We start from the raw sequence: 13,710 nt of genomic DNA, 5'->3' as shown, positions 1-13,710 counted from the left end.
TGCTCTGTTGCAGGAACTTTCTGTGATGAAGCAAGTCCTGATTAGTATGCGCTCACAGCAGCACGGTGGGTCTCTGTCTGTGTCCCAACCTGAGCTTGAGACCGATGGAGTCGCTACAGCAGTTCATAGACCCAAAGCTTTAAAAAGCACAGACAAGGAGCAATACAACTATGGTCCCAAACCCACAGTGTTTGTAAGTTTGACTTGACTTCCCATGTACAGTACAGAGCCTTTCAAATGGTATTTTGTCTTCTCTATGAAATAAAAAAATTACACATTTTAAAGCTTTTTTTTTTTTTTACTTTCATATTCTTTCTATTTAGCTTTCTATTTGAGCTGATATTTACTTACAGCTAGACTCACATTAACTTTTACAGATTTTTTTTACTCAGAGTAAAGTCCAAAGAAATCGCCAAAGATATTTAACAATGATGTTTTTTTTTCTTTCAACAGACCAATAAAGAAGTTCCAGAATGGTACAGAAAAGTCAAACGGAAAACTAAATAGAGACTTGTTGAACTTGTTTAAGACTTAAAGAATGCTCCATGACATGCAATCACGATGAAAGTGTGTTTTAAAAGACCTATTACATAACTAGATACACAGGTTTGATGTGTAGCCATGAATGAGAACCTTAAACTATGAATTTTCCTTTTAATGGTAATAAATCTTTCAAACAGGTGTGTGAAATTGTTTTTGAAGTAGGCCTACTTAAAATTGTATAAGCAACACGTAGATTTACAGTATCGGAATATAATAATTTTTATCTTCTCCCTGTAGAGATATCTTAATATCTGAATGCATCATTTGATGGTAATACGATCTGGATCCTTCCGTTTTGATTAGTAAGACGCGAGACACGCTGTTGATAAAAATAGAGCGGCGCGCGCATACCTTATAGCAGCCGCGTCGCGCGCTTGTTTGTGTCATCTTAATGTTACGCGCCACGGGCTCGAATGTCCAGCAAGAACAGGGGTAGCAGAGAGCTGCATTTTATTGATTCATTTCATTGATTCAGTCTGCTTGGGAAGGATATTTTTATTTGCCGTGTTGTTACTTTTAAATGTGAAATTATGGTAAACATTTATTTTTCATTGGGATTGTTTACTTTTATTTTACAGCTAAACCGTAAACGCAGACGTGTTGACAGACACGCATTTAAAACTTGGTAGCAGGCTAGCAGCTGTATCTAGTTATTAAAGATGAGAATCGTAAGGGATTTGAGGATTCCATTCTTTAACGGTTTCATGGATTATTATTTAGTGTTTTCGATGAATAAATATTTGGGAGGGGAAAAATCATTGTAGGATATTTACTGTTCTTGGAAGTCAGTTGCCAGATGATGAGATCTCAGATGAGATTTCAGATTAACAAAAGGAAAAACAAATCAGATATAATAATAGGTTCATAATAATAATAGTAAGTAAAATTAATAAGTTAATGCAAAACGTGTATAACATTTTGAGGCGACAAAAATACCGATAGAATATTGTCCAATGTATGCCTACTCATAAAAACAGCCTACTAAAAAAATGTAGCCCTAAATTTTAAACGTGCATTAATAATAATTAAAAAATAATAATATTATATCATAACGTGTAGCCTTTCACGTTAAGTACAACATAACATTATATTTCCGTCCTGTAAGTGACTAATAGATACATTAATCCAGTAAGAGATTCATAAGTGTTATTGATTCATTAAAAGAGTCGCGAATCGTACAACCATTGCCACGCTGTATGTTGGTTCATTTAAACGAACCGACTCTCAAGAATCATTCGTTCGTTCGCTGAAAGATTTTTTTTCTTACGATTCGTTATAGTTAGACTATTTACTTGTCTGCTGTAGCTAGTTATTTTGACAAACACCCTTTTTCTGCATTTTATAAAATAAAGAGTGCTTTATTATAAAATGCACGTTGAATTAACTTATAAAAAATAATGAATAACGTTAGATTTCGCACACATTAGGCTATTTCTGTTTATAGTCAGTTGTGATTTTATTAAGTAGCATATGCTGCACTGCTGTCATTATTTAAATGCTTAAAGAAATGCGTAAAGGGGTGGACAGATTTAACTCAGTGTTTTGATGGGTCTGTTGCGCTGTTACAGTAAGAGCAGTAGTAAAGGTGTAGTCACTTTCTCAGTGACTGTCAGCGTGAGGCCCCGCCCTTCAGCGATGATACACATATATCCAGGAGCTCCGGGAACAGAGCGAAGCGAAACGGGACATTACTACCGAAAGCGCACGTAGCTACATACATGCACGGTGGGAGTCATTCCATGCACCAAACACTCAGCTCCTCTTCCTCAACGTCTATCCAAACACATCTCGCGGACCCTCTCTCCGTCACATCCACGGCTTTATGGCCGCTACGCTTCTTACGATGAGCGCTGCGCTCGCACCGGGACAAGATGACTTTCTCTCGTTTCTCAAACCCTCACTATCCGACGGCTTTCAGGAGGACTCCTCACTGTTTTCTTTTGAAACCAAGAATCCCGACACGGAAAGGACCTTACCAAACGACTATTCTCAGGTAATATATATATGTATATAATTTTTATAAGTTCTTTGAATGGAGCTTCGCGTTTTCGTTTTCCTCGAGATGCGACTGCATCACTACATGCATTAAAGATCAAATGCATGTATGCAGTCTCGTGAATGGTGGGCCGTTGTAGATGATGCGGCAGGCTGCACGCCTGCAGTCCCATCAGCATCATGCCCCATCAAATGCAACAAGCCATGTGCGATTGTGGATTTGTTCTATACGATAATTTTAAATGTAATTCAGTTTAAAATAAATGTAACTTTGCTTAGCCTTTTACTGTTAGTCGTTTTAATTACTAAAACTTGCTAAAATGTTACAGTAGCCTATCGGATTCTTGGAAATTTGAATTTTAGGCTACTTTTCATATTTTCTATAAACGTTCAAAAAGTGTAAATTCAAGATAACTACACTTTTGTCATAAGAACGTATTTCAGTGTATACAGGCCAATTTTAACGAGTAATCTCTGCTTGTATTTTTATTACAACTAATCGCTAATTTCCATCATAACGTCATCTAATTGATTTATTCATTAATTTATATAGGCTATCAATTACACCAGGTCAGTTTAAAAATGAAAGATGATAAATACATTTTGACATCATGATCTGCATAGATTGTTTTTATTTTAATTTTTATGTTATTAGGCTACCAAAATTTTAAATTTAGGTTTATTTTTTATTCGAAATTAAAAGTTGATCTTCTACGCAACTTGTGTTGGCTACTTCAGCGCTTACCCAAATCTTCAAATGCAAACAAACAATAGCCTAAGTAAGTAAATTAATAAGTAGCCTGCATAAATGTCATAACCATAACACATATTGCTAGCATAATGAAGAGTCACCACTGCTCAGAATTTGAAGTAGTCCAAAGCGTCCTCCAAATGAAGAATCACTCGTGCATCTCAGAAGGATTTGGTGATGTTTTTGGGATTTCCCCGTGGCTGTAACGCAGGGGAGAGTCTGGGCTGGGTCGGGGAGAGCACAGACTCCTGTCAGTTGCTTGCAGTTGGTTTCTTGGCTACCATACCATCAACAACTGACTCCCTCTCCTCACCCACGCGCGCCGCTCTCGCGCTCCTAAAACTTCCCAGCAACGCAGAGCCTCAATCTGAAAACTTGTGAAAGAGATACATGTCCGGCGAACAGCTGGAAGATCTAAATCCAGAAATAGCTATGTGTAGCAGCCGCGTAAAGAGCACTTAAAAAGCTCTTGCATTCCGAGAGTCTGTATGCATGTGTGTCAGTGTTTTTATTTTCCCTCATGTTTATTCCTCTAATGACTCCATAGATGTTACTCTCAGGAAGTAATGAATGAGTCTTGATTTACTATTTTCTGCTGATTACGGATTTATGATAATTGAAAGGCATTTATTTGGAAAGGCTGAGCAATCTCTCCAGCATGCTTTCCACCTGTCAGCAAGTCTGTTTTGAGCTTGTGGTATGAGCGCTGTTTTACAGTCTAAGGTGGAATGTAGCAGAGACTTATCGAAGAAGACTTGATAAATGCTTTACCTCTGACTGCTCCATAAAGCAACACAAACAATTCATGCTCTCAATACATACACAATCGCAGATCAGCTGTTAGAACCTCAAGTTCTGATTTTTAGGTTTTAAATCTTGACTTTGAGTGAAAATCAAACTTTCACTCAAACATTCATCTTGGGCAAATATTGTAAACATAAAACATTCAATGACAGCAAAATGAGATATATTTTATATCAATAAATATAGAATAAATAGAAATGATTCATTATTAGTTAATAAGAGTACCTGTCTGTTAATTGTTTAGTAGAAACGATTATCGGTTACTTAATAATGGCCAAATATCGGTCATTTACTTAGCCTGGCCGATAAATCGGTTTATCATTAGATGTATATATTTAGTTTTACCTTTGCTAATACTCGCCTTTTCTTTTTACTAAAATGTATTTTATTTTTTATTTTATTATTATTATTATTATTTTTACTATACATTCAAGGCTAATTGACTTCTACTACCATTTATTATTACTATTTACCATTGATTTACCACAGCCCATAATATAGTTTGAAAAGTCGTCATTTTTTCAAATAGTCAAAAGTGTCCTCAATTTAAGAGGAAACAAAGGAAATATTTCTTAATTACTTAATTACTCAGCCTGGCCAATAAATCCGTTTATTGCTAGAGCTATATTAAATTTTTAGTTTTACCTGCTCCAACATGATTGTTCATATTAATAATTTTTTTTTGTTAATCCCTATAACACGGCAAATAATCACACAGCACAAGTGTACTGGGAAATAAAATGCATGTTTTTTATGCAAAATAGATTTATATTGTAAGCTAAATTAAGTGTCTGCTGTGTTCAGTAGTCTATACATTATTTTGCTGATTAAGCAGCCATGCTGGCCATTGTTGTAACAGTAAGTGAATATTTGCATTCCTGCAAGCTTTTCTAAAATTTGATGTATACCGTGTTTGTGCTTGGCAAACACAAACAGTCCCAGGAAATCCTGCCAGCTTTGCTGACAGAAAGCAGCGTGTGCAATATTCCAGCCATTATTATTCTGAAATCTGTTTATCTTGTTTGCCTTTAATGGCCTTAACAACTGCATTTACAATTGTATGCCTCTCTCTTCTGCTCTATAGGCTAAACTAGAGATGGATAAATATCTGTCTCCACAACCTGTGGCTCTCCCCGACCCAAAAAAGTCAAGACGAGAGAGCGTTTCTGCAATGGACCAGTTTTTCGGGGACGACCACAGTTCCCCTTACAGCATCAACATGAATGTCTTCCTCCCTGACATTGCTTATTTAAGAACAGGGATGTGCCGGCCAGCTCGGCCTTCGGTCCCCAGCCAGATCAAAACTGAACCTGTAGCGGCACCTTTCTCTCATCCCGAGTGCCCGGTGAGCTCAACCAGCCCCATTTCATCTGCTCTGCCCAATTTCACCAGCATTTTTAACTCCAACTCCACTTCGGGGTCTGAAATCAATGGCATGGACGATAACTCAGGGGTTTTTATCAAGCAGGAGATGCAAGGCTTTGACATCACACAGGACGGGCCACTTTTCCAGCTTCTCAGCTCAGAGCTGGACGTCCCGCATCAAGCCGACTCACACTCCCACCCTCACACGCACTCTGTGCCCTCACAGATGCCTACTTTCCATGACCTGCACTTAGCGTCCCAACAGACTGCTGCCAAGACGTACTGTGGCATGTCTGGTTACCCTCTCGGCCCGGGCCACTTTATGCATCCTCAGGGTCAGGCCCACTCGCAGCTCAAAATGCCCTATCTTCCCCCCTCGCCTCCCTCTTCAGAACCTGGCAGTCCTGACAGACAGAAGGAAATTCTTCACAATCTGACACCACCACCATCTTACGCCGCCACCATCGCCTCCAAAATGGCTGTCCATGCGCCCAGTCACCCAACACCTGCCTCGACACGAGCTCCAGCCACCACTGGGTCCATGCCTGTCCGTTACAACCGAAGAACAAACCCAGACCTCGAGAAAAGACGGATACACCACTGTGATTTTCCAGGTACATACTAATATTTTCAATTGAACTGGAGCCATATATCAAAATCGTGATGTAGACAAATTGACAAGATGCTGTGGTGTTTTCTGAAGCACTGTGTTGCTTTCTACTGCACTTTCTTACTCACACGCTTGAATCCACTGTTAAATAATTCAGAGATGGCCAAAGCCTTTTAACCAGTGCTCAAATTGAATGCCAAAGAGTTGACGTCAGGCTGATTATTATTGAATCTTGTTGCATCAAATTGACTGGACAAATTATAAAACAGACAAGCCTCACAGTGCCATTAATAGTGCATTTACGCTAAGAAGCTGCATGTCTGAAGCAACGAGCATCGCAATTAGGAACCCATCACTGCTTTACTTCTCTGAGTGGGGTTTTACTGCTAACGACATGAAATGGGCTTTGGATCCCTAATTGGAAAAGAAAGCATACTGAAACCAAATAACAGGATGCTCTTATATGTGACTGTGGCGATGAGTGAACCAACTGATTTTGTGTTGGTGACTAAAAAAAAAGACATACAAAAAATTCACTCTCCTGTCCTGCTTTTAATGCATCAGACATTAAAATGGCATTGTTTTGTTTTATAATTTATTACTGAAATGTGTAGTAATCGTAATATTATTTTAATAATTATTTTTTGCTATCAAAAGCCTTACAGCTTTTTATCTGTGAAAAGATTAAACCTCGTTCTGCTTATGCATCAAGCATATTATATTTATTTATATATATTTGTATCAGCAGCCTCACAACATTATTTATCTTCTAAAAATGAAAACACAGTTGTCATGTTGTTTATGCATCAAGAATAATTGAATTTTTAAATGTATTATAATTCATAATTATTTCAATAATATTTTAGTTTTTTCTAATATTTTAGTCTCACAAGATTTTTTTTTTATTTCTCTCAGAAGATAAAGATTGTTCTTGTCATGCTGTTTATGCATCAAGCATATTGATTGCATTGTTTTTATTACTGATAATTTATATAAATGAATAATGTATAATTATTTTAATAATCAATAGTCTTTTTCGGTCTCTAAAAGATTAAAGCACACTCTCGTCATACTGTTCGTGCATCAAAAATAAAAATGGCATTTTTAATATTTTAAATGTATCATTTGAATCTTTAATAATTTACAATTATTTTATACATTTTGAACAGCTTCCCAACATTTTTTTTGCACGCGCAAATGCTTACTGTTGTTACTAACAAAAGCTGTTCTCTTTTTTAGGTTGTAAGAAAGTTTACACCAAGTCATCCCACCTGAAAGCTCACTTGAGGACACACACTGGTAAGAGTTCCCCAATTAAAAATGGTTTTATTTATGTTGGATAAAGCTAGCCTCCTGTTTTGGCACTTTACTGTCATGTTGCTGGGCAGAAGTGCGTTGTTGGCATGCACATGCGTTCATTCTTGCACGCTGCCTGAAAGCTATCCTGCATCGCTTCCTAATACTGCTCCAAAACCAGGCCCCAATACATCAGCAGGAACAGCCTATTCTACTTCCCTTTTCCATATCAATTTATAACGTCCAGTAGTTGAATGACCTATAGCCAGCAACCTATAGCCAGCATTTGAAATTATCAGTAGAAAAATGTTTCGTTCTCTGTAAAAATATATTTGAAGATATAGATTTAGTATCTAAATGGAAGTAAACAGAAGAGCAGACCTCATTTGACCCAGAGAAGTGAATATTAAAGAAAGTGAAGTGACATTCAGCCAAGTATGGTGACCCATACTCAGAATTTGTGCTCTGCATTTAACCCATCCGAAATGCACACACACAGAGCAGTGAACACACACACACACTGTGAGCACACACCCGGAGCAGTGGGCAGCCATTTATGCTGCGGCGCCCGGGGAGCAGTTGGGGGTTCAATGCCTTGCTCAAGGGCACCTAAGTCGTGGTATTGAAGGTGGAGAGAGAAATGTACATGCACTCCCCCCACCCACAATTCCTGCCGGCCCGGGACTCGAACTCACAACCTTTCAATTGGGAGTCCGACTCTCTAACCATTAGGCCACGACTTCCCCTAACTTCCCCTAGTTTTCTAATACATTCCGGAATGTGGCCTTTGGTATGTGAACTTAATCAACTGATAAACTACTGCACTTATCAGGCCATTTTCATTTTGAAGGTATAGATTTATGTTACCAATTCCTGAGTCTAATTACAGGCTTATACTGGTTGTAAAGCAATATTATGATAAGATAACAACACCCACTCTTTTCTGAAAGACTTGACATGGCACAATTTAGACTTTTGACAGTTTAGCTCTGTTTGAATAAACAGCTTGTCAATGTGAGATTTATACACAATGCAAGTGCCAGTTTGAAAATCATAATGGCATTAAGTTTGCAATACATTTGTATTAAGTAATTAATTAATTTATTTATTTTGTCTCCTTGAAAACAGGTTGGGTCAATTTAATGATGCCAACATTTTTGCTACCCAAGATACACAAAATGGCTTAAAAAAAATGCACAAAAATCATAAATCTTAGAAATACTTATACAAAGCTCACTAAATAATTTTAAATTAATTAAATAATAATTTTAATTAAAAATATTTTTATTTTATTTTATTTTTTTACCTGTTACAGTATTTGAGCACAGAACTTAAATTGTTGTAAATCTTAATGTTTTGGACCACAAACTTCAGTTGGTTCTCTTTTAAAATATTAAGTAATATTATAAAACTTTCATCATCCACTATCTTGTTATCTTGAACAGGTATGATTAATTAACAGATAAACATCACTTCTATTTTATTTAACTAAGAAAAACCGCACCATGTCCAGAAAACCAATGAAGATAAAACCCAATCCAACCAGTCCTTGGCGAGAAGAGAGGGGCCTCAGGCAGGCAGCGCACAAGATGAGATACCCAAACAAGTCATTACAGGATTCATGTTCAGGGCTCTCATCACAAATGTTTAAGCTCATGACAGGCACATGTTCTGACGTTTAGCTGCTTAATTGTTTTTGAGCGCCGCACCTACTGCATGAGTTTGAAACTCCTTAACTTACAGTATCACTCTTTGTAGTTCGTTTTCTATTACTTAAAAGCCAATGTGAAGCTACGTCACGCCAAAGTCCTTTTAAGACAAGTCATGTCACTCGGCGGCCATCTTTGAAATGTCTCTCGGGTATCCAAGTGCAGCTCCTATCTCTTTGAATGGGGAAACATCAAATTCTCCAAAACTGTTCACTTAGCTTACGATTAAATTTCATATTTGAAATCACTGAAGAAATCTGTCAACAACTGTGTCATAAATGGTGTTACTTTTGCTCAAATAGCATTATAAAAAGCTAATTTCTCAGGCTAGATATGCCAGTGCACATGCGCAGTCCTAAGAGCACATCTCGGAGCGCTGACTGTTTCTATAGCAACCAGCACTTTGATGACTTTACCAATTAGTGATTGGCTCTTTCATTCAGAAGGCGGGGCTTCCTGAGTTTGAGTGGCCATATTGAGCGTTGCATTTTTTCCCATTCAAAACTATACGAGTGGCATGTCTTGGGTATTCTGTAGTCTTTGGTCATGCAGGGTTGCAAGCTGGGACGCCGCCGCCATTTTAAGAGGATCAACCTCTGCTACAAATGCTGAAATGAATACAGATAGCTGCTTATCTATTGTTTTGTTTTTGCCTTTAAGTTAAATATTCACATTCTTCATTGGATCGTTTGCAGGGAAGAGAATAATAATTAGATTTTTTTTTCTCTTAAGTTTTGTAGAATTTTGTTTACTTTGATCTGATAAGCATGAAAACAGTTGCCCTCTAGACACTTCTTCAGCCATCATAATGGTAGATTATCCAAATAAAGTGTTTGTTCAATAAGCTGAAAGAAGTCGATCCATTTCTTTGTTTGTTTTTAATGATGAAGTATAATTGTTGTCATTGTAAATATAAATTCGTCCATGGCCACGGAAGAGTGTGGAAGAATCATAGAGTGTGGATTATTTTCAGCAGACAGTAGCCAGTACGATACCACTTATTTTTTTCGATTCGATACCAATACTTTTAAAGGTCAGTATCGCCGATACCGATACAGATAAGATACTTCTAAACTGAACTTTTCATTTATGAAATGTATTAAATTATTAAATTAAAAAGAGTAAAATGAAATGTATTAAATTATTAAATTAAAAAGAGTAAAATGGGTTAAGACACCCACTTAACTTTACATTTGAAGTGCATTTTAACTTTCTGTACGCCTTAATTGCAACTTATTAGGTTATATTTTTGTTTACACGGCTATACAATATGTTTACTGTAGTGTTAACCACAGAAATCTACAAATGTAGTTGAACTACTGTCACTTTAGGGAAGTCGTGGCCTAATGGTTAGAGAGTCGGACTCCCAATCGAAAGGTTGTGAGTTCGAGTCCCGGGCCGGCAGGAATTGTGGGTGGGGGGAGTGCATGTACAGTTCTCTCTCCACCTTCAATACCACGACTTAGGTGCCCTTGAGCAAGGCATCGAACCCCCAACTGCTCCCCGGGCGCCGCAGCATAAATGGCTGCCCACTGCTCCGGGTGTGTGCTCACAGTGTGTGTGTGTTCACTGCTCTGTGTGTGTGCATTTCGGATGGGTTAAATGCAGAGCACAAATTCTGAGTATGGGTCACCATACTTGGCTGAATGTCACTTCACTCACTCACTCACTTTAGCTTCATTATCATAAGGGACTGCCAGTGACAGGCTGTTGCATGCATACAATGCAACATTTTATATTCAGACAGTGGTTTTACTAACATTATAGAACAGAACATGATCAATATGTACTTTTATTGTACTATGTAGGCTAGAGTTATTTCAGATTATTTAATGTGAAATAACTCAAACATGTCCTTTGATAAGAATTGTTCTGGGCTGCTGTTCCCAAAAGCATCAATGCTTTCTTATGATACTTTTGGGAAATGCAGTCAGAAGAGAGTGAAAACTCTCTGTGATAGATTGTTTCTGTCTTGCAGCATTTGCGTGTGTTCAGATGAGCAGGAAAATTGTTCTATCCTACACAATTATTTGCTTTCAATTCAATGCATATTGTACGCATTATTATTATTTTTGTTAAATAAACATAATCACTGGTAAATAAAACACCTTAGTATCAATATTTTTTATTTGCCTATTGATACTTTCGATACTTGTATCAGTATCAATATATCGGTACTGCAGGATTGATCCCTAGCAGACAGACACAAGCATACTGTATGTTTACACTTATTTCAACAAATGACAACTTAAATTAATTACCTAGAAGCTTAAACAGTTTTTTGCATTTTTTTAAAATGCTGGTTTAATGTAGTAAGACAGTGATACTAAAAGACATGCAGATGAGGCCAGAATATTAACACAACTTGTTTAATTGCATGTTAAGCATTTTCCTCCATTTAGAAAAACGTAATGAAGAAAACGCTCATGCATTAGGAAAGTATTTAAAGTTAATATTTTGGGTTCATCAGTTTTTTTTTCTGCATATATTATTCTGTATTATTAAGGTGGAATGTGGTCTTTTATGATCGATGTTCCGGTACATTAAGCATTCTTTGTATGAGAGGAAAACGCTTAACATGTAAATAAATATGTTACGTTCACATTTTGGGCTTATGTGTGTACCTGCACGTAGTAACTGTTTGGTTACCAACATTCTTAAAATTATCTTCTTTTGTGTTCAACAGAAGAAAGAAACTCTTACAGGTTGAGAATAATTTGAGAGTGAGTAAATGATGCCCTTTAAAGATACAAAATAAAGTCACATTATTCATAATCGCTCTAGAGAAGTCTAAATGTATGATTTGCATTTGTATTATCTGCCATCAACTATGAATACCTATTTTAATGCACATGTAGAGCTAGCAGGATTTTCCAAAAGCATTGATAAACCAACTTGATTTTTGGTCGAGAAAAGAAAAATAACTTTATCATCTTTTACAAACAACACATTCTAAACCCGAGTTCTAGAAAGGCAAACATTGTGCTGCTATTTATGGCCGACTATGAGTCGAGTCTTGTCAGCTTCCACAAACATACCGAAATACTGAAATACTTTAATCTTAGAGATTGAGTTAAGTGAAGTTTATGTCCTCCACACCTCTCGGTGTATGTTTGTTATGGTTACTATAGTGATGACAGAGAAACCCTACCCACACAGATTACTCATTTAGTATTACTAATGTATTAGAGAACAGAAACCTGTTTTCTTTTAACCATGAATGATAGTTTCTTCCGTGTTGTGTTCGTGACTTTATGTACCTAACCAAATGTGGTGTCCATTGTGTTCTGTGTTCAGGTGAGAAGCCGTATAGGTGCACGTGGGAGGGCTGCGACTGGCGGTTCGCTCGTTCCGATGAGCTGACGCGTCACTTCAGGAAACACACGGGAGCCAAACCCTTCCAGTGCGCCGTGTGCAGCCGTAGCTTCTCTCGCTCTGATCATCTCGCCCTGCATATGAAGAGGCACCAGAACTAGACATTAAAACACACTAACTGAAAAATCCACACATACATATTGTTATTATTATGCACTTGAAGTGATAACAAAATGACTTGTATCTTTCTCTACACCTCGACGAACCTTATAATGTTTAGGGTAATCTTCTGTCTCTGACCTGTCGAGAGCTGTCGACTGTAAACTGAAAAGCTTTTGATATTACCACAAAATCTAGTTTCCTTTTTCCTCTCTATTTAGGATGTATAGAACACATTTCCGTTAGGACCCTCATCTCATTTCGACATTCTCTTTAATACAGATAAGCTGCGTTTTACATGAGATTCGGCTCTCGTCCTCTAATTGGGAGATAAGATGTTTTTAAACCTTATAAAGTTACTGGATTTCGCCTTGTATTCTGCAAAGCACTAAGACAGAACTCCCCTTTTTACTTTGCACTTGAATTTGACTGGAAAAGATGAATATCTCTGTATGATAAATGCTTTTAATATATATCACTGGAATAGTTACTGCTCATATACCGGGGTTTCAGGTACACAAGCAATTCCCTCTTTTTAGTTGAAGTGTTTTATAGCTTTGGATGATAATGTGCTGCTACTGAACAGCAATTATTTCATGAATTATTAAGCAATGGTATAGAAAAAGCACTGAGAAGTGGAAAAGGGCTTTAGACAGCTGTGTGATTTGTACGGTCTCCTTTATACACACAGAAGCATGCCGACCATTGGTTTTCCTACTGTCATTGATGCATAAGCTTATGAATGTACGAGACCACAGTGACTGTTCTTTTGAACACATTTCATCTTAAAGTGCCTTTTCATGTTTGTTTTGATTAGCAGCACATGCTTAAACTTCTTGTTCATGAAAAGACAATAAAAATTCAGCAGCATATCATTATTTCACCATTACTGCAATTTGGCTGCCTTTCATACGTTTAGGAGAGGGTTAAAGCATCAACTGGTTCTTTCTTGTAAAACCGATGTACTTATTGCATTGGCTTTGTGAAGTGGAATTTGATAAGTTTTGTGTAATTGAAATGCCTTAATGTAAATACTATGACATTTTATTGTACTGTAAATATTATTTTGATTCATTTTGTTGCTCAGTTCTGTTTTTTTTTTTTTTTTTGGAAAAGGATCATAATGCTTTGGATTTTGGCTGTGTGACTATTTGTGTTTTTGG

The 13,710-nt window shown here is 37.1% G+C and overlaps 2 protein-coding genes across 2 annotated transcripts in view; both read left to right on the top strand.

Annotated features, from left to right (window-relative positions):
• Positions 1 to 681, top strand: part of pibf1 (progesterone immunomodulatory binding factor 1) — a 34,851-nt gene extending 34,170 nt beyond the window's left edge. The window contains exons 16-17 of the mRNA XM_059554244.1: positions 14 to 193; positions 454 to 681. Of these exons, the coding sequence (XP_059410227.1) occupies positions 14 to 193; positions 454 to 507 (234 nt within the window). The 3' untranslated portion in view covers positions 508 to 681. The remainder of the gene's footprint in view (positions 1 to 13; positions 194 to 453) is intronic.
• Positions 682 to 1,957: 1,276 nt separating this feature from the next.
• Positions 1,958 to 13,710, top strand: klf5a (Kruppel like factor 5a). The gene is made up of 4 exons (XM_059554247.1): positions 1,958 to 2,536; positions 5,178 to 6,072; positions 7,308 to 7,367; positions 12,371 to 13,710. The coding sequence occupies exons 1-4, from the start codon at positions 2,366 to 2,368 to the stop codon at positions 12,547 to 12,549; spliced, it is 1,305 nt and encodes a 434-aa protein (XP_059410230.1). The 5' UTR covers positions 1,958 to 2,365; the 3' UTR covers positions 12,550 to 13,710.

This window comes from Carassius carassius, chromosome 7 (genome assembly GCF_963082965.1).
Source record: "Carassius carassius chromosome 7, fCarCar2.1, whole genome shotgun sequence".
NCBI lineage: Eukaryota > Metazoa > Chordata > Actinopteri > Cypriniformes > Cyprinidae > Carassius > Carassius carassius.
Note: the sequence above shows the minus strand (reverse complement) of the source record. Positions and strands in the feature narration are given on the sequence as shown.

Bases quoted from the DNA above. Each gene is read 5' to 3' on its own strand.
- klf5a (XM_059554247.1), top strand. From the start codon at position 2,366: ATGGCCGCTACGCTTCTTACGATGAGCGCTGCGCTCGCACCGGGACAA. The intron at 2,537-5,177 runs GTAATATATATA...TCTGCTCTATAG, and splicing joins TACCAAACGACTATTCTCAG to GCTAAACTAGAGATGGATAA. The intron at 6,073-7,307 runs GTACATACTAAT...TCTCTTTTTTAG, and splicing joins ACACCACTGTGATTTTCCAG to GTTGTAAGAAAGTTTACACC.